Raw genomic sequence first — 21,888 nt, forward strand, 5'->3', positions numbered from 1 at the left:
GAGAAGGAGAGAGAACAAGCAGGGGAGGGGCAGAGACAGAGGGGGACAGAGGATCTGAAGCAGGCTCTATGCTGACAGCAGAGAGCCCAATGAGGGGCTTGAACTCATGAGCCATGAGATCATGGCTTGAGCCGAATTCGGATGCTTAACCGACTGAGCCACCCAGGTGCCCCTGAAGTACCCTACTCTTGAGGCCACCCCAAAACCACCTCCAGAATATATGCTTTCTTGGCCAGAGTTGAATTTTGAGTTGAACTCATTGACTCTTGACCCCTGTGGTCTGGCTTCAGCCCACACCACTCTCCTGGCATTGCTCTCAGAAGGGAACCACTGATCTCCCTGCCACGAATGCAGACACATGGTGGCACACATGTCCCTTGAGCCTATTGTCTCCCTGATCTCTCACTGCTCATTCTTCAGGCATGTTCCTCCTAACTCTTTGGCTACTCCTTATCATCTTTTTTGGACTCCTCCTTTCTTGTCTTAAGTGCTCCTTTGCTAGTATATAGCTTTTTATTTTTATTTTTTCCTGGAAGATTTCATTTTTTTCTCTGAGTCATTTATTATTTTTAAGTTGGAAGGAAACCTATCTATAGCCCACTTTTTCCTCTTAGCTTCTGACCCATAGCTATAACCACTTACCATTTGTATGTTGCTACAGACACACAACAACTATGATTCTAAAACCGAACTTGTTCCCTGCCTCCTTTCCCCTCCGCACTAGGCCTTGCTCCATTTCTGGTGGTTGTTGGCTTGATAAACAGCACTGCCCTCACTTAAAAAAAAAATAATGTTTACTTATTTTTGAGAGAGAGAAAGAGCACGAGCAGGGGAGGGACAGAAAGAGGGAGACACAGGATCCCAAGCAGCCTCCAGGCTCTGAGCTGTCTGCATAGAGCCCAACCTGGGGCTTGAAATCAGGAACCGTGAGATCATGACCTGAGCTGAAGTCGTACGCTACCGGCTGAGTCACCCAGGTGCCCCAACACTGTTCTCACTTAATTGGTAAAGTTTCATATTTCCTCCTTTGTACCTTTACGTCAAATTCATAACCAAATTCAATCTATTCTGTGATGAAAACTTCTTTCAAATCCATTAAACCCATCCATCCATCCTTCATCAAATCCATCCTTACTGCCATGGCCTTATTCAGGCTACCATAATCTCTCTCCTGGTTTCCTTCACAAGTCTCCAAACACAATCTTCTTTCTTCCAGTTTGATCCTTCAATCTCTTTTCCACCCTAAAACATTACCCTGCCATAGGGATCACTCAAAAACACAAATCTTTGTACATCACTATTTTAAGCAAAACTCTGCAGTACCCACTCTGTTGTTCTTAGGTTAAATCCGAAGTCACTGATTTACAAGGCCCTCCATGATGTGGTTTTGGCTCACCTTCCCAGATTTATCTCCCATCTTTCTTGCGATCATGCTGTGATTAATCTACTAGACCTGCCTTGAGGACTGGAAAGCTTTATTCTGCCAGCTACAGGGACTATTGTTAGCAGACAGCCCTCAGCTGTAGTCCCTTCTCAGAATTATCTTAGCTGAAGAGAATTCTCTTACACAAGGTTGGCACTCTCCACTACAAAAATTGCCTCTATCCAATGGCTGGTCTGCATAGAGTAATAAAGACTTGGTCTCATTATCACAACTCAGAAAAACCCTGAGGGCCATCTCAGTTCCAGAGCTTTTGGGGGGTTTGTTTGGCCTTCTCTCATCTTACTTTTCTATCCAAAAAGTTTCTCTTTTTAATATATTCTTATAGTAACTTATACATTCCTCATTACAGTACTTGCTACTCAGCACTGTAACGTCCCTAGATTGTAAACTCTATGTTTAGTTTTAACTAAACAGTTATGTTATATGCCTAGCACATAACAGATACTCACTAAACAACTGTTGAAGTAATTTATGTATTCATAGGTTCCTTCCTTTTTTCCTTTTCTTCTTTCTTTTTTCCTTTCCTTCCTTCATCTTGGTGATAGCATAACTTCATCAGAGGGTTTAAAAGCTAATGGTCAAGACACGCTATCCAACAGGGCAGTCTGCTTTTGCGTCACCGTTCTGTCAGAGTTTATCCGAACAATGACTTCTCCTGGATAAGCACTAAAGTTTACCTATTTTGTTCTTCACCTATATTTCCCTAGTTGACCTCCAATACCAATCAGATAAATACATTTGTTCTTTAGATATGTTAATATATTTCATTAGGTAAATATAGTGTTGCTAATCTGGGTGAAGGTGTTTCTCTGAAATGATTTCCATGTATCATTTTGGTCTTTTCTGCTTTTGTTGATTTTGTGCCTCATTTTTCCCCAAGTTCTTAAGGGGGTTGGGAGCTCCTCTCTCTGGTTCCCATGTTCTGGCTGCCAGTAACAACATACCCCTGGGGGTGTAAGGGACTGTGTCAATATTTTTCTCTCTTGGTTCTTTTTCTAGCTCACAATAAAACAAATAAATTTTCCAACTGTTGGTGGCAACTTAGGTTTTGGTTTTTTTTGTTGTTGTTGTTGTTTTTTAAGCAGGAGTTTTACTTGTAAATGGAAAGAAATGCTAATTTAGGGGGAAAGGTTAACATTCCAATATAGAGATAATCAGAGGCAAGAATTAGAGTCGTCTTACAGACATATACAATGTGAAAAACAGCACCTCAGTAATATCCAAATAATACCTGAAGACTAACACCACTTGTAAAACACTCATGCATTCCCATCTCTGTAATTGAGCTTTAGATTTCACCACTGTGCAGAACTGTTCTCCGGTGTTACCCAATTCAAAGGGTACTTTTAAGTCTTTCCTGCTCTTGACCTTACTGGTAAACACTTCCCCTTCCACATACTTTCCTCCATTCTCCCCTATTTTTCCTTTCACTCCCTCACTGTATACCTCCTGGGCCATTTGTTTCTCTTTCACTCCTCACATTCCAGGGTTCCCTCTCTTCCTCTGTTTACATGCATGGTGATTTCGTCAAGCCTCAAACATTTGCTAGGCAGTCTTGGTCCTTTCCTTTCTTCCCTTAGAATAATTCTGTGCTGTATTGCTTCACAATTGTCTGAAAATTGGTCTCACTAGACTATGAGCTACTATAGAGTACAGATTGTGTCTTTTGGGTCCCTAAGACACAACGCAGAGCTCAAACTGGGTAGGTATACAATATAGCAGTCCTCTCTTATCTGCGGGGGATATGTTCCAAGACTCACTGAATGGCTAAAACCGCAAATACTACTGAGCCCTCTATTCAGGCATACCTTGTTTTATTGTGCTTCCACAGATTCTACATTTTTTTCCCCTTAATTAAGGTTTTTGGCTACCCTGCAAAGACAAGTCTATCAGCACCATTTCCCCAACAGCATTTGTTCATTTCGTGTCTCTATGTCACATTTGCATAATTCTCCAACATTTCAAACTTTTTCATTATTATTATATTTGTTACGGTAATCTGTGATTATGACTTGATGAAAGCTCAGATGATGGTAAACCTACTTTAGCAATAGAGTATTTTTTAATTAAGTATGTGCATTTTTTTAGACATTATGCTATTGCACACTTAATAGGCTGTGGTATATGATAAATGTAAGTTTTATATGCACTGGGAAACAAAAATATTAATTTGACTCACTTTATTGAAATATTCACTTTATTGTGATGGTCTGGAACTGAACCTGCAATATCTCTGAGGTAACACACCTATGTAAAGTTTAATTCATAAATTAAGTACAGTAAGAAATTAGCATACTAACTATAAGAGTACAATTATAACAGCATACTGTAATAAAAGTTATATGAATGTGGTCTCTCTCAAAATATCTTATTGTACTGTATTCAACTGTCTTCTTGTGCTAATGTGGAAGATAAAATGCCCCTGGGCTAGATGAAGTATAGTGAAAGACTCAGGCAGGCATTGTGATGTGCCCTTAGGCTGCTTTTGACCTACCCACGGAGGATCCTCTACTTCCTGTCTGCAGTTGACCATAGGTAACTGAAATTGCGGAAAGTGAAACTGCAGATTAAAGGGGCCTACTGTAGTTGTTGACTTACTGACTGAATATCTGGGAATATTCTTCTGTTTATGGTCCAAATTTGTCTTCTTACTAATCTCAAAAAACTACTGCAAACTAATTCGACAATAAAAATTTTTAAATAGTGTAGAAAGATGTATACTCCTTACAATAGATTTAAATAAAATCATCCACTTAGGGAGCACCTGAGTGGCCCAGTTGGTTAAGTGTCTGATTCTTGATCTCAGCTCAGGTCTTGATCTCAGGGTTGTGAGTTCTAAGCCCCACGACGGGCTCAGTGCTGATCATGCAGCCTACTTAAAAAAAAAAAAAATCATCCACTTAGGATAGTCATCTAAATTTTCCAGAAACTAGTATTAGTGGTGGAAGATAAGATTAATATGTATCTCTTCATTTGGAACCCAAGTATGTATGTGCCTTTATATTCTAACTATCTTTGTTAGGGATATGAAACTATGTTCTTTTTTTTGTTTGTTTGTTTTAATGTTTGTTTTTGAGAGAGAGAGAGAGAGAGAGAGAGAGAGAAGGGTGGAGAGAGAAGGAGACACAGAATCCCAAGCAGTTTCCAGGCTCTGAGCTGTCAGCACAGAGCCCAATGCATGGCTTGAACCTATGAACCGTGAAATCATTACCTGAGCTGAAGTCTGACAACCGACTGAGCCACCCAGGTGCCCCATGAAACTATTTTCTAAAGATACCATTTATTTATCAGGTGGTAAAAACAATGTTTCTCCTAACATGAAATTTTTAGTAGCTTTTTTTTCTTATAAAAGAATGTAATAATAAATATTAATCATTTCATTATTTTTATTCTTAACATTATTTTACCAGCAGAGGTTAAGTACCGTGATCAAGAATTTATTTTATTTAACCCCCCAAATATTTTTAATTACTTATAAGGTGCCCAGCATCATATGGACAATGATCTATTGTGGGTGAAATAGATATTGGGTTAATTTTTTATGCTTTTGTTTCTGTTTTTCTATGGCACCCTTAATATATATATGCACTTCTAAAACTTTTAAACAAGGATATGATAACAGCATATAAATTTGGAAGGCTGCTTTCCTGAGCAAACCAAGCATGAAGACTACAGATATTCTGCTGTTATAATCTCAGAGTATCAGATTTGACTTTAATGAGAGATTATTTCAACTGATAGGAAAATATCATATCATGAGCACAGCTGTAATTTTTATCTGTAGTTCAGAAACCAGAAAAGAAAGTTGCTTTCTGAATAAATAAGGCACAGATGATAAAGGGTAAGTGAGGGTTCAGTGATTAGATAGCCTGTCTCTGGCTTAATGAAACTCACCTAAAAAAAAAAAAAAAAAAAAAAAACAAGAAAAAAACAAAGTGATGGAAAAAGTCTGGACGCAGAGTCTAAGAACTCAATGTGATGCAGTTCAGCTCTGCCTTCTAGTGATGACTCTGGGAAGATCATTTTACTCCTCTGGTCTGCCATTGCCATTCATTCACTTATTCCACCAAGTACCGGAAACTCATGGAAGGGTTGTTCTGTTCCAGAGACTCTTTTGTCAGGGTGTGGGTATAGAACGAAATCCAAGATGTTCTGTGGAATATACGACATCCGTGAAATATTTCTGAGAATTAGACTACATTACTTGGGTTATCATCTGTGGGCTATGTAGACTTTTGAATTATAGCACATATCCAATGAGTCCACTGGACTTCAGTAAGTCATATTCTCCAAATAAGTTTTCTACTTTTAAGGTAAAAAATTGTATTTTGTAAATTACTTTGCCTTATTTCTTGTTGTAATACACATTTACTGTGGAGAACTTGAAAAACACAGAAAAAGTATAAATACCATAAAAATCACTTGTAATTCTATCATCTAACAAGAACCACTATTATGCATGAGTTTATTTTATCTATTTTCAGCAGTTTCATTAGGCAGGTACATTTTTATTATTTATTAGCAAAATTTGGATCAAAAGTCTATAAATTTATGTCATAGTTTTATATGTTATGAATAATTTATTCTGTCCTCATGTACAAGCTTACAAATTTCAAAGACTTGTTAATTTGGTGAGTAAAAAGAATTAATCTGTTGCTTTATTGATTATTTTGAGCACCAGGGAAGTTGCACATACATCTGATTGTTTTTATTATGAAATAAGTTAGAAATATAGAGTATAGATAATTATATAATGAACATTCATGTACCCAATAATAAGCTTAAGAGAAAAAGGTTACAGACATAATTGTAGCTTCCAATTCTTCTTGGATGTGTTTCTACTTTCCTTTCCCCAGAGATAACCACTAGCTAGAATTTATTATTCCCATGTATAATTTTTGTACTGTTACTACATATGTATATATCCCTAAAGTAGATGCAACTTTGCATGTTTTATAACATTAGAGTATTGATATCATAGTAGAATATGTATCCTACTGTAACTTTTATAAAAGCCTAGTATTATACTTTCTGCTATTTAGTCATGTTGATACATGGAGCTCTAGTTCAATAATTTACACAGGTTTATATAAGTCCGTTATATAAATATATGCAATATAAGTGTTGATGGGACATTCAAGTGGTTTTCATTTTCATTATAAGCAAAAATGTTGCACTGAACATTTTTTTAGTCTTTTTAAAAATTTTTTTTAATGTTTATTTATTTCTGAGAGAGAAAGAAAGAGAGACAGAGAGAGAGAAAGAGAGAGTAAGAAGGGGAGGGGCAGAGAGAGAGTGAGACACAGAATCTGAAGCTGGCTCCAGGTTCAGAGCTGTCAACACAGAGCCTAATGCGGGGCTTGAACTCACGGACAGCAAGATCATGCCCTTAGCTGAAGTCAGATGCTCAGCTGACTGAGCCACCCAGGCACCGTTGCACTGAACATTTTTATACAACTTCCCTTGCGCATATGTGAGTGTCCCCATGGGATATCTGTGGAGAGAAAGTGCTGGGTCATAGGATGCACACATCTTCAGGTTTACTAGATACTGTCATATTGGTTTCCAAAGTGATTGTCCTGATTTACACCCCTACCAGTTCTGTGTAAGTATTCTGGTTGCTCCATATCCCACCCAATCATTGGTACTTTTTTTCCTCTGGAAAATTAACAAAAGGCAATGGAGGTCCTGACTCAATGTTTAATTGAGCAATTCTCTCACTTTGTCCTTCTTCAAAAGTGTCTTGGATATTCTAGGTCCTTCATTCTTGTTTAAATCTATAACATTTTTTTTTGCTGAGATTTTCATTAGACTTGCATTGTTTTTATTACCTTGTGGAGAACTACCATCCTTTTGACATTTAATCTTCTCATTAATTGACATGGTCCATCTATTTATTTATCCCTTATTAATGCCTTTTAACATAGTTTAATAATTTCTTCATAAGGATTTATTTATTATTTTTTTTATGTTTATTCTTGAGAGAGGAGAACACACGCGCTAGTGGGGGAGGGGCAGAGAGAGAGAGAAAGGGAGACACAGAATCCCAAGCAGGCTCCAGGCTCTGAGCTGTCAGCACAGAGCCCGACACGGGGGCTCGAACCCAGGAGCTGTGAGATCAAGACCCAAGTGAAGTCAGAAGCTCAATGGACTGAGCCAGCCAGGCGCCCCTCTTCATAAGTGATTTAAAAAATGTTACATCTATTCTCAAGTTCTCTTACTTTCTCACTATTGGTATTGTACACACATACACAGAGAATTACATTGTATCATTGTATGTTACTAATGTTGAGGAATACAATTTTTTGTATAGTTATGAACATAGTTTTCTTATTGTCCATTCATAGTGAATGTCCTGTTCAGATCTTTAACCCATTTTTTTCCTGGGATATCTGTGGAGTGCCTTTCCTCCTCCCACTGCCACCCCCTCCCCCAGTGATTTGTAAGAACTTTTAAAAGATTAAGTCTAATTGTTTTTTTTTCATATGTATTGCCCCCTTTTTTAAGTTTACCCTTTGCTTTTTACTCCTATTTTTTTTCCTTGACAGTAGAAAATTTAAGTTCTTAAGGAGTCACATATACTAATCTTCTGTGCTTTTTCTCTTAGCTTTTATGTTTCCCCATAAAATTTTGATTAAATAACTATTATCTATATTTTCTCTTTAAAATAATTTTCATTTAACATTTTTATCCACGTGGAATTTGTTTTAGTGTTTGCTGTAATTAGCCATGTATCTCATTTTTTTCTTCCTAGGAAGTTAGCCAAATATTCCAGCACCATTTTATTCTCCACTGAACACCACCCCTATCAAGAATTTTTGCCTGTAGCCTTCCTTTTCAGTCCTATTAACTATCTGCAGAGTTAATGTGTCTTGGGATTTTAGTTAATCAATTTAACATTTTTGAAAGCTAAGCAGATACTTTACCTGACCACTGCAGTAGTTTGACAGAATGCTTGCCGCAGAGAATTTATGTTTCTGTATTACCTCTCCGACAATCTGGGTAACACACAGTATTCAATAGTCAAGAGGTGGATGAAAGAATTGCGGACAAGAGGAGACACTTTTTAATTTAGATTTATTTTTCTTTGGAAGGGAGGTAGTTTTTGATTTTTTGCAAGAAAATATCCAGCAGACTGGGGAGGAGAAACAGAATCAGAGGAAAGGGGAGGAAGGCATGGAAGGGAGAATTTTTAGGAATGTTTGGAGATATTGATTGGTTAGTCAGAAGTTGAAACAAGTTCAGAAACCAATTAGAAAAGGATGTAATGCAGGTAAGATAAAGATAACAATGTTGAGAGTTTTTTGTTTTGTTTTCATTGTGGCAAATTTATACAGAGTAAATAGTGCCATAGACCACATGAACCCATCACCTATGTTTAACCACTATCCATTCAAAAGTTAGTATTATTTCATCTCTACATCCATCTGTATATATCACCCCTTTCTTCACTCCTGGATTACTCTGAAGCAAATCCTAGCGGTTCTCTCATTTGAACTGAAATATTAGCATGTGTCTGTGAAAGATAAAAACGTTTTTATGACAACATAGCATATTCACAATATTGAGATTGAATTAGAATTTGCAAATTTACTAACATATTAGGAAACCTAGCTCATTGTGATTAAAGGGGTAGAGTGTACAGAACCTTCAGCTTGGCATTAAGAGAACTACCTGGGTCAAGGCTCTCAGCTTCCTATCCGTGAGTGCGACTCTTACAATCGTCTTATCTTATCAACTCTAAATCTCAATGTCCTCATTAGTACAAGAAGGATAAGTAGTCCTCTTATCCGTTTCAGAATTGTCATCAGGATAAGGCAACTAAAGCAAAAGCAAGCCATCTAAAGCTGCAGAGCTAACTTCTGTGTATGACCCCCAGGACAGATCATCTGAAGGCAGTAGTTCATCTTTGTCCAACCTTGTCGACACCGGCTCTTGCTTTCTTGCTTAGGTTTCTCCTCCTGAAAAACACTTTACTTTGGTACTTTTTATTTTTTCTTTTTCTACTTTAGGGTTACAGACACTACTAAGTTTTTTTCAGTACCAACGGAACAATGTATCGGATTGTATGTTTCACCCTTTCTGGTTTTCTGTTTTTCTTTTCATTTCCCCAGTGTTTCTCTTTAGTTTTAATAGTGCTGAGGACTGATTACTTTGGAGTGCCCTGATTACGAAGACCCTACAGAGTGCGAACTGAAATTTTCCTGAAAAGTTAAGTTTAGTGGACTCACTTAAGCCAACAGAGCTTAGATAAGTGTGTGTGTGTGTGTGTGTGTGTGTGTGATTATTTCCTTCCCTGCAAAAAGCCACAACAACCATAGAAAAAAGTCTTCAGTTGGGCTCATTTTGATTGCAAAAATCTCTCTCCATCCCTGGGAGGGGGGGAGGTAGAGAATTACTCATCTCCCTATAGGGGGAACATGTTTTCCTAAAAGGGGCCAACTGGGCGGTGTCCTCCTTTCCCAACGCCCAGATTTCTATTCTTAGATCTGAGATAGGCGGAGGCTTTCCTTTTCCTTTTTCCTAGTTTCCAGACCCTCCGAGGGGCAGAAGGAGCTCAGGCGGTCGGGGTGGGGCGGGTCTCCCGCCGGGCTGCAGACCGCGCGCCTCCTCCCGCCGCGGCTGCGGGGCTCCGGGCCTGGGAGCCCGCCGGGCGCGCTGAGTCAGTTTCTTCCTCCGCGACTCCTGGCTGCGCCGCCACGGCGAGCGGGATCCGGTCCCGGGAGGCGGCGCCCTCCGGGGGTCGGGGGTCGGGTCTCGGGTCTCGGGTCTCGGCCCGCGCGGGGGCCGGGGCCGCGGTCCCCCGGCGGGGCCCCGCTCAGGCGGCGACCCGCAAGCCCGCCGCGGTTCTGCCGGGCGCCGTACCCCGGCCGAGCCTCGCGCAGGCCCCTGAGCTCGTGTTTGGAGCCTGGGTGGGGGAGGAGGAAGCCGAGGAGGAGGGCTGCAGAGAGGGAGGGCAGAGCTGGGCGGGGAGCCGCCGCCTTCCTCATAAACAGGCGGGCGCGGGTGCGGATGGGGCTGGCGGGGAGCGCTGGCTGCGGGCCGTGAACTGCGCTCGTCCCCGAGAGCCGCCGCGGCGCCCCTGCGCCTTGCCCGGACCGCCGGCCTTCGTGCGGGAGGGACGGTCGGCTTGGAGCAGGGTGCATCATGGCCAGTGGTAGCTGTCAGGGGTGCGAGGAGGAGGACGAGGAAACTCTGAAGAAGTTGATAGTCAGGCTGAACAATGTCCAGGAAGGAAAACAGATAGAGACCCTGGTCCAAATTCTGGAGGATTTGCTGGTGTTCACGTACGCGGACCACGGTAATCATCTGCAAGCAAACTATTTGCTTCCCCCCATCCCCCACCCCCGCGCTGCCTCTTTTGCAAACTTTCTCTCTCGCACTTTGGAGCTGCACAGACCTGGACTCTTGAGAAGCCACAAACGCTCTCTACTCCTTAGGGCAAGAAAGGAGCTGAGAATACCAGGAAGGTCTTGCGCCCACTTTTGTTTCCGACCCAAAAGGGGGTGCGTGAGTCCTCACTTTGCTTCTTTTCCCTTACCCCCTTCTTTTCCAGCCTCCAAGTTATTTCAAGGCAAAAATGTCCACGTGCCTGTGTTGATCGTCTTGGACTTGTATATGAGAGTCGCTAGTGTGCAGCAGGTAAAGGAATTGTTTTCATGTTGCCCATTCCCCCTTCTCTTTGGAAATACATGTTTTTCTGTCAATATTATGTGCCCAGAAGTGCTGGGTTATTTCTGACATTTGGCTTGACAGACCACTGACTGTGACTTTAAGAAGGAAGGGTTGTCAAATCATTATCAAATGTTAATGGTGCGAAAGGGCCCACTGAATGCCCCCTAATGGTTTTGTAGAGATGAATTTATACCACAGACCTACAGAACATGGTTGGTGGTGGGCAGGAAATACTAATGGGTTGAGATTTAGTTCTGTTATTGGCTGGATGAGTTCATCAGCATTTAATCAAATTATTCTAAGAATCTTTACCAATGTACAGCATGTCTTAGAGATGACACAAGAGTGAATAGTTTGGGAAAGGAGAATAAGTAACAGTAAGAAAGTTTAGTAATAGTTAAATTATTAAAAAGACGTAACTGGCCAATTTGCTAAATACCTCAAATATGTTAAAAAAAAGGGGGTCCTGAGGTGATAGTTAAGGATGATTTACAGTCAAAACAAATTATTGCCTAATGTATTAACTTCCTTTGTAGATTTTGAGATTTAGAGAACTGAAAGCAGCTTTGTCATTTGCATGCTGCTGGGTGCTAGAGGGAAAGAGATTTGAACTTTGAATTCTGTGAAGGTGTAGTCAGAAAGCCAGTGTTTTTTTTAATACTGGAGAGGTTAAACAGAAGTAAGAAATTATCTGGAGATCTCCAAATCTGTGTCTATCTACCTTCATCTTTTATGTTCATCTCTGTATCCAGCTATGTCTGGTTTGGATGAACCATACACCTACCTTCCTTTATCTTTATTTATTTTTTAAAATATTTTTTAATGTTTATTATTTTGAAAGAGAGAAAGCGAGAAAGAGCGTGAGGGGTAAAAAGAGAGGGAGACACAGAATCCGAAGCAGGTCCAGGCTCTGAGCTGTCACTGAGCCTGATGCGACGCCTGAACCCACAGACCCCAGGATCATGACCTGAGCTCAAGTCGACTGCTTAACCCAGACGCCCCATTCTGTGAGGATATTTCTACCTGGGATAAATGGTTATTTTAATTTTTCTTCAACTGAAATATTTCCCATCTGACTATTAATTTTCAGTTGTTAGCAGACAAAATCATGAAAAGATGGAGGCATGATAAAGACAATGTTCCATTTAGCACCCAGTGTCTGAATTTTGCCCATGAAATATGAGTCACATTGCTCTCCACCCACACCATCCCTTCTTACTTGCCTCTGCTTTTGTGTTCAAAAGTGCCTTGTCTGGCAGCCTGTCTTCCTTGGATTCCATGCTCGATAGAGAGAGTCCCCTTGTTGGGTGAAATTCAGAATCCTCAGGGCCCTGGGAGGGCTTGGTCTGCAGGGTGCAGAGGAGACAGTGCTAAACTTGAGAATCCAGGGGAAGCTGGAACATATGCACCATTTCATTCTTTGTTTTAGAAGCTGCCCAAGCCTGGACATGTTTGTCTGGAGTAGTTATGAATGTCACTTGATATCCTTGTCCAGTGGGTACCAGAGACAAAGGATGCAAGGAAATAAGGAATTGTCTTTTGATTTGGTATTTAATGGAATGAAATTATTAGTTTTAGCGCCATACGTGTATCAGTATGCAAAATGCGTTATGTATTTGACATCATTTGATTCTCACCGGAATCTCCGTGTCCTTTCAGAAATCTCACTGGCCACTTTTACCTCGGAGTTAAGTAGCTCAGTTAGGATCACAAAGCTAATGACAGAGCCAGGACTCAAGTCTTCATATATCTTCAGATTCACTTTCCACCTTGTAGTCCACTAGCTGCTGAATTCACAAGCTTTTTGTACAAGTAAGAAACACAGTGGTTTGCTGCAAATACCGTGGCCAAGCCAGGCACTATTACATTATCAATTTTAATTATCATGGGTCTTATGAAAGAGATGTAGAAACAGGTCTTTCTACTGATATTTAAACATTTTTTTATGTTTATTTATTTTTGAGAGAGAGAGAGAGCATGCAGGGGAGGGGCAGAGAGAGGGACACACACACACACAGAATCTGAAGCAGGCTGAGTTGTCAGCACAGAGCCCGACGCAAGGCTTGAACTCACAGACCCTGAGATCATGACTGCTCACCTGTGTGAGATTGGACGCTTAACTGAGCCACCCAGGCGCCGCTCTCTACTGATACTTTAATACCCCACTTAAAAGGAAGTGGGTTTTTTTTTGTTTCAAATTTCTTCATATTTGTGGCATAATTAGTACAGATATTCTTTAATGCTTTCTACATTGAATTAGTTGGAAGTGCGGAATTGAAACTTACTGAATGATGAATTTAAGAAGGTAAGGTGAATTCAAAAGTAAATATTAAAGTTTGTTTCCAGGGGCACCTGGGTGACTCAGTTGATTAAGTATCTGACTTTGGTTCAGGTCATGATCTCATAGCTCGAGAGTTCAAGCCCTGCATCGGGCTCTGTGCTGACAGCTTGGAGCCTGGAGCCTGCTTCAGATTCTGTGTCTCCCCCTCTCTCTCTGCCCCTCCTCCACATAGGCTCTGTCTGTCTCTCAAACATAAGTAAATATTAAAAAAATTAAAAAAAAAAGTTTGTTTCCAGAGTTCATTTAACATGATATTCCAGATTCCAAATTTGCATTTTCAAGGTCTTTTATATTTTATTAATGCCCCTTAATAAATGACAGTCTTTAGGGAATTAGTAGTTAGGCTAGCTGTCTTGTATTTTCCTTTTTCTGACAGGCATCTCATCATTTCTCTGTGCTCCTTAATTTTACGTTACTTGTATTTATCCACAGTTTCAACGTTTGAAGTAAGGGAGCAAAATAAATGAGAGTGACTAAAATTGCCTTTAACCCCTAGACTCTTTGCCATTGTGCATTAATTAGATGCTGGAATTTACGGAATAATTATAATAAGTGAAACTACCAATTTAATTGTATTATAACTGCATGGGATAGGAACCTTCTCTCTGGGAGATAAGCTTTTAATTGAATAGGTTAATGGGTCACCTGTTACCTCTGCTCTGCTGCCAGTGATTCTCTTTAATCCTAGAGGTTCAGTTGCCTCAGTCTTTTTGCAAAGCAATTACTGATGCTCCTTATTCACCAGCCAAAACAAAACAGGTTTTCTCCTTGAGCCAGTCATGCAGGTACAGAAGTGAGTAGTGCATTCTATGTGATTTGTGATTTATTTTCCACTGGAAGCTGTTCCAAATGTTATTTTCTTAAATACTTGGGAAAAATTCTCAGTGTGTTTTACGCAAGCACAAAAATAGCCAGTTTCTATGACAGCTGGATTGTCAATGTCTCTTCAGCTTACATGGAGGAGGATGTCCTACTTAAATATAGGTAAAAATAGCTGTCAGAAATTGCTGCCTTTTCAAGCAATTTGACATTATGTAAAAGGATGTAATGGCAGAGTAAAGCAATCCATGCTTAATTCAGAAAACATTAAGAAATAATGTTGTAAAGAGATCTTGTGGAATCATTTTTATTTTAGGAAATATACCTTGTTTATTCCTGTAAACAACAAACTTGTGCCATTATCCCTCATTGGATGCGCAGAAATTCTCATGCTGTTATTGAGCTCTGCATCACTTGGGTTCGTTTATGCATCCGGTTTTGTCTAGCAAGAGCCCTCCCGCAGCCCTATCTTTACCATTCAGCACCTTACTCTCCCTACAGCTTATCAGTTTCAGAGGCTTCCATTTCCCTTTTTGAATGCCCAGGTTTCTAATTCCTTTGAAATCTGGCTCAAGTCCTACCTTTCCTATTTTGTATCGTTCTCTGGGTAATTCTGACCAACAGTGAATCCCACTGTCAGGATTCATATAATATCGGCATTTATCACACATCATATTTAGACGCTTTTTCATAAATCTCTAGAGGCTACATATTTATGCATTTTCTATTTGGGTTTTCCTTTTTTGACTATATCAAATCTAGTTCTGTAGTATAGGAGAAAGAATGGAGGATTCCTTAAGTTTAGAAAGGACTATAGAGCGGAATGAGTTAAATTTAATCTCTTGTTTGAAATTCAAATACCGCATTTAAAAAAAAGTTGTATTTAAAAAAATTGTATTTTTCCAGAAGAGCAGCTTATTCAAGTTGGTATCATGTGAACGTACTGAAAGAAGATATATTTAAAATACATCAGTAAGATCATATTTCACTTGGAAATGTGAAAAAGTCTAGGGGCATTTCTGATGCCGACATCTCATCAACTCATATTTAGATGTTCTAAAGAAACCTAGAGGGATCCATTGATAAATTCTACCTCCTGTCTTTCTTACAGCGCCTTTCTCTTCTTCCTGTAACAGACATTAGCTTGCCGTCAGACAGTTCTACTTCTCTGCTAATTATTCTAGCTACCCTACCTGCGCGGGCAGTCTTTCCTAATAACTTACTTTGCTATCAAATCTCCAACTTCCTCTAATCCTCCATTTCAACCACTTCATTTTTTTTCCTACCACCAACTGTCAGGTAGATGTGACTTGAAAATCTTGTACTTCCATAATCTTGGTATGTCCTCTGAAACTACTTTTTGTGTTTCATTTCATTTCTTTTTATTTAGATAATAGACAGTCTATTTCCTTCATCATTCAGAAACGCTTTACTATTTTTTTGTATGCGCTTTTGGTATGATATTTGGAGAAAAATGTATTTTAATTATATGGCTTGCTTTCCTCAGTAAGCATTTTAGGATATCATTTTGTTTTAAAATAATTATTTAAAAATATTGTAGTCACCTATTCCACTTAGAATGAATCTGTTCCATTAGCATGTTTAAAAGATGTGAATATTTGATTTTCTTGCTTTCAGGTGGGTTGGTCACTTCTATGCAAATTGATAGAAATCTGTCCAAATACAATGCAAAGCTTAATGGGACCGCAGGATATTGGACGTGATTGGGAAGTACTTGGGATCCACCAGTAAGTATGACAGACGTGTAAAAACAAACCTTGTTATTTACCTGTACATATGACAGCCCCACCTTTTATATATCATATATTTGTAATCCAAGCCAATCTGGCAAAATCCTTTAAAATGCGGGTATTTTTTCTGAACCGATGGCTTATATTTATAGAGAGCTTTCGACTCAGGAGTATGTTCTCTAATTGAATTAGAAAGCCAGTATTTGAGGTAGAATTTAGGTGCTATTACTATTTTAATAATGTAATGATCCAGTTATGCAGTTGATTAAGTTTTAGATTTTTGATGACTACTTATGAATTCAAACCGAGAAGTATTTTAATTTTTAATTGTAGAACTGATATAAGCCACTAGTTGTTAAAAAAAATGAAGGGTACTGAAAAGTTCTGTAAATAGTAATTTTAAAGTTTATGCTTTACTGTCTTTAAAAAGTACCTTCCTCTATATTCATACATCTATATTTATGAGCTTAAACCACAGCTTTCAAAATGAAGAAAAAAGAGGAAATTACCTTTTAGCACATCTGCAGCCGAATCTTGATAGCTGTTTTACCAGCTATGTTGGTTACGGCAATTTGCAACACAATGACTTCATGGATGAGACCACTTCTTTAGCCATAATTAGTTAAGAAAAAATTTTCTGATGAAAAAAGTGTTTCCAGGAAAATCCCTTTTGGATAGCTTTTTTCCTTGACATTTAAAAATTGTCTTCTGGCATTAACCTTAGGTGTTCCGGGTAACTAATGTGACTTTTCTTTACCACAGAGAAGTGAATACCGATTGCTTTCAATGACATAATAGCTTGTAAAAAACGTTTTTTTTTATGCAAAACAAACGTAACATCTTTGTATTGCTTGTTAGTATCAACCATTGCTGCAAATCTAAACAGATCAGAGATGTTTGTTCATAGGTGACCCTATCTGTGCTTGTTTTTCCATCTTTGAAGTTTTATGTGTTGTTGTTCTTCAGTTTCCAGGATCTAAAGAGTGTTTTGAAAAGGACATATTCACATTTACTGTATGCTAATCATCTCCAAACCAATTTCTGAGATTCTATGAGTCAGTTCTAAAGTATATGGCATTTAATGTGGAATTATATAAAATTTAACTGTAATTAGTAACTGAAATGTTACATGTCCCTTGGTTTGGTTGAGAATTTCCAAAATCCCCAAAGATTAGCAATCTATAACTTAGGGAGTTTTAGAAAACTTATCTAGTCATATTCCAGTACAAACCGACTATTCAAATTAAATTACATGAACATTCCTATAGGGAGTCTCATTGACTCATTCATTCATTTATTCAGTTACCCTCCATTCATCATTTATTCACTCCTACTTTAGGCCTGAGGTAGTGTGAACAAGGTAGACACACTGCTTTCTGTAGTGGAGCATATTAGATCATTCCCAGCAAACTTTATTGTAAAACATAATCTCCCCATATTCAAGGGCTTTTCTCCACCAAAGGCTTACAGTATGAAAGAAGAAATCTGGTGTAGAGATGAAGTCAGGCGTGGGGTGTGGTGCAGGGGCTTGCAGGGCAATGCGGGGTTGGAAGAGAATTGACAGGGAGTAGAGGGACAGAGTGTCTCAGTTTCTCACCTTGCCAACTGGTGAATGTCACCAGGCTCTGTCTTCTAATGATGTAAAGCTAAGTACTAGTAGGTAGAGATAGACTAAAAATTGTATATTTTAGAAATGATTAGCTCAGGGAGAAATTTAATGAATTTGAACTAATTGAATATTGTTGATTAATACTGAGTTCACTATGATAAAATATTATTAATTCCTCTTTCAAAATTAGTAAAAATGAATGATTTAATTATTCATGTGGATTGTTAATTATCTGTACAAACTAACATCTTTATTACACCTCTGTATATTTTAATATATCAACATGCATAACATGTAATTCACAAGTTTATATCACACATAAAAATGAGCTTCATCTCTTGATGTATATAATTCTTTGTGATACTTTGGATATGGAGTTGAGTAAAAGTAATTAATAATTGAATTTGAATATTCGTAGGAAAAAGGTATAACTTCTTTATTGAGACTCATAATATTGCCCTCTTAATTGTTATAAGTCTGGCTCAGTTTTTTTTTTTTTTTAATTTTTTTTTTCAACGTTTATTTTATTTTTGGGACAGAGAGAGAGACAGAGCATGAACGGGGGAGGGGCAGAGAGAGAGGGAGACACAGATTCGGAAACAGGCTCCAGGCTCTGAGCCATCAGCCCAGAGCCTGACGCGGGGCTCGAACTCACGGACCGCGAGATCGTGACCTGGCTGAAGTTGGACGCTTAACCGACTGCGCCACCCAGGCGCCCCAAGTCTGGCTCAGTTTTAATGGAAGTAAAACTACACAAGATTCAATGTAGGGAATGAAATACAATGAGATGAATGAAAATATAGGGGAGTGAAACACAATATCTGAAAAAGCAAACATCTAGATATGATAATTCGCTCTTATCTTCATTTCTGTTTTTAATTACAGACTGATTCTTAAAATGCTAACAGTTCATAATGCCAGTGTAAACCTGTTAACAGTTGGACTAAAGGCCTTAGATCTCCTCCTAACTTCAGGTAATATATACACAGGTATGTTTTTAATGGTGACTCAAATTAAAGAAGTATTTTAAACGATTTGCCAAATGTCTTTTTAAAGAATAAGAATATAACCTAAATATCTGACTTCTAAAATTCTTTCTGTTTCTGTTTTCTCATCTTATCTCTTTTGCATATACTTTTTCCCTCAAAAATCCCACCCAATATCTTTGGCTTTAAGCATCACCTTATGTGTTTTTCCCAAACCTAATTTCTGTCCCCAGCTTTGCTCCCCAACCTGGCCCTACACGTCACATTCCCGTTAGCTTGTTGGCTAAACATGACCTTGTCATTATTACCTTTCTTCATTATATTTCTTATATGTTTTCTGTATATTCTAGGGTATGACATAATAGTAATATTTTAAAACTACATAACATTACTTCTTGAATGCATGTTAGATGCCGGGCTTCACATGTAAAATACTTCACATGCTTTTACAAACGTAATCCTCAGAATGTCTCTTGAGATAGGTATTGATCTCAGTTTTCTAGTGAGGGACATTTAAACACAAAGAGGTCGCCTCAGCCAATAACTAGTAGAAACAGGGTCTGAGTCCACATATCAGGTTCTTTCCTTGAGGACACTTCTGCTTGGAGGATTATGTACCTGAAAACAAAGAATCTTGGTTCAGTGCAATAGTTGTGATCATTGCTGTGATGGACACTTGCTATTATATAAGGTTCTGACAAGAAAGGTTGCTCACAGGGGAGCTAATCATGGTGATAGGGAGGGGTTTTCCCCCTCAAAGTGGTGGAGGGTGCATGCAAATACCCAGGAAGATACCTATCATGCTAAACATGATAAGGATTGAACCTGTTGGGTGGAAAGATTTGAAATGCCCTCACTGGCCCTGTTAAGTAATGAGGACAAGATGGGAGAAAGAGGAAGAAGGAGGGTGAAGTTCAGAGTATGAGAGGAGAGGGGTCAGATAGGCCAGAAGGTCCTCAACACAGCCTTTTATTACAATATACAGTGGGATGTGCCAGCTAGTCTTAACCATGATTTATTTTAAACCCATCCTTGGGAGCCTTTTTTTCTTTTTTGTTTGTTTTCCTTTCGCAATGGACAGGAAACTGAGAGTTTATGAATTTGAAAAATCTCCCAACACTGGAATATATTGAAGTCAGCAATGTGCAGACAATTAGAAAATTTTACATGGGTCTTGAAAAGACTGGTTACGTTAGTATTTTCCATATGACATGTAGAATTTTGCACTGTAAGACCATTTTTAATGTGTTTTAAAGTTCATTTCAGATACTTATCCGAGGTTAACTTATGGATTGTTTTTATTGTTTGGCTTATTAGTTAATTGATTTAGTAGCTGTTGGGCACTTACAGTTGTGCTTGATATCAGAGAATTCTAAGGCAGATGAGGCAACCTTCTTACGGTGTAGAAGTTCACAGTCCAGCACCAGAGTCTAATATAACTTTTTGCAATAAAGGATATGTTGCACCTTTCAGTATCATGGCAAGTAGCCATACGTGCTATCGAACACTTGAAACGTAGGAAACTAAATTTTAATTTAATCTATTTTTAATTAATTTAAATTTTAGTTTAAAAAGCCACATGTGCTTAGTGGCTACTGAATTGGACAGGACAGGCAAAGACATAAAAAGTAGTATAAGAAATCATTTCAATTTAATGAGAAAAGTCTTACAACAGGGAAAGGACAGAAACCACTGCAGGAACATTAGAGAAGAAGAGAGTAGCCAAACCCATTCAAAGGACTTAGGAGTATGGACATAAATTGCCTAAGGAATCCAACTCTGCTTCTTATTAGTTGTTGGACCTTGAACAGAGTCACTTTGGGTCACTTAACCTTTCTGTGCTTTAGTCTTCTTATCTCTAACATGGGGATCACACCTACCTTATGGAGTCGTGGTGGGTTTACATGTGTCGTTAGAGTGATCTGCTTTAACCCGTGGATGACATGTGATGTGCCAGACGTGTGTTTACTACTACTAACACTCCTATTCTGGTACTTGTGTTTATTAACAGGATGGGTGCTGTGTGTGGTTATCTCTTGAATTATGGCAGGAATATGTTTGGTGTGGGAAGGGGCAAGGGCATTCAGTGCAGCAGGTGCAAATGCAAAGAGATATCCAAGAAAGTGTTTAGTGATAAGCAGAAGACTTTAGCATGTGTGGGGTTGAGGCAATGCATAGAGTGAGTGGGGCTGATGAGGTTCATGAAGTGAGTTTGTAAAGGGTCTTGTTTGTCAGGCTGAACAGTATGAAAAGACCTTAGAATATTTTAGCATGGGATTTATAGGATCACATTTGTGTTTTAGAAATACAGTGCAGGGCATAAGCCAGTTAGGGAGGGATTTCAGCCTAGCAAAGCATTAAACAATTGGGTTTGCATTTCAAATGAGAGATGATGAGGTCCTGGATACAATAGGAAGGGGGGGGCACTTCAAAGGGAATTTTTAAGATAGTTAGAAGATAGACTTGAAGGACTTGGTAATGAATTGATTGGTAGGTAGACCAATTTTGGTAGACCAATTACCTACTTTGCTTAGGTAGACTGTAAGAAGAGAGAGGGAGGATGGAAGAAGGAAGATGAGTTGGTAGTTTCTCTCTTGGGTAACTTGGGTGATCGTATCACCGAAGATGATACGGAGCAGGAGCAGGCTAGATATGGGGGTGCCCATGGAATAGTCAAATGATGTTGTCTAAAAGGCAGATAGAAATGTGTTTCAGGAGTTGAGGGAAAGAAGTCTTGCCTACAGGTATTGACTAGGAATCATAGAATTGTAGTAAAGTGTACTGAGCATTTATTTTACTTAGAAAGATCATAGAGCTTGATAGGTCTAACATCTGGGGGAATTAAGTGGTTTATCAAAAAGAAGAGTCCACAGACTATAGTCATCGTGTAAAAACCAACACATTAAATGTTAAAGCAGCTATTTATCTGGGACATGTTTTTTTTTTTTTCCAAATAGGTAAAATCACTTTGCTGATATTGGATGAAGAGACTGATATTTTCTTGTTAATTTTTGATGCCATGCGCACATTTTCAGCCAATGACGAAGTCCAAAAACTTGGATGCAAAGCTTTATGTGTGCTGTTTGAAAGAGGTACTTAAAAATGTCAAAATCTCTATTTTTATATTTATAGAAGAAGCAAGGGTTTATTATGGGAAAAGTAAAATGCAATTATGGTAATAAGAAGGTATGTAAAATTTTATTCTTTATTAAGAAGTGGGAACTGTCAGTCTAGGATACATAATGGGGTTAATTAAGAAATAT

At 38.8% G+C, this 21,888-nt stretch overlaps 1 protein-coding gene across 1 annotated transcript in view; it reads left to right on the plus strand.

Moving 5' to 3' along the window:
- The first annotated feature begins 10,379 nt into the window (after positions 1–10,379).
- The window catches only part of LRRK2 (leucine rich repeat kinase 2), a 137,826-nt gene continuing 126,317 nt past the window's right edge, over positions 10,380–21,888 (plus strand). Inside the window, exons 1-5 of the mRNA XM_043563334.1 lie at positions 10,380–10,745; positions 11,001–11,086; positions 15,918–16,027; positions 18,525–18,613; positions 21,583–21,717. Of these exons, the coding sequence (XP_043419269.1) occupies positions 10,592–10,745; positions 11,001–11,086; positions 15,918–16,027; positions 18,525–18,613; positions 21,583–21,717 (574 nt within the window). The 5' untranslated portion in view covers positions 10,380–10,591. The remainder of the gene's footprint in view (positions 10,746–11,000; positions 11,087–15,917; positions 16,028–18,524; positions 18,614–21,582; positions 21,718–21,888) is intronic.

The sequence above is a fragment of the Prionailurus bengalensis genome, chromosome B4, assembly GCF_016509475.1.
Source record: "Prionailurus bengalensis isolate Pbe53 chromosome B4, Fcat_Pben_1.1_paternal_pri, whole genome shotgun sequence".
Classification (NCBI taxonomy): Eukaryota; Metazoa; Chordata; class Mammalia; order Carnivora; family Felidae; genus Prionailurus; species Prionailurus bengalensis.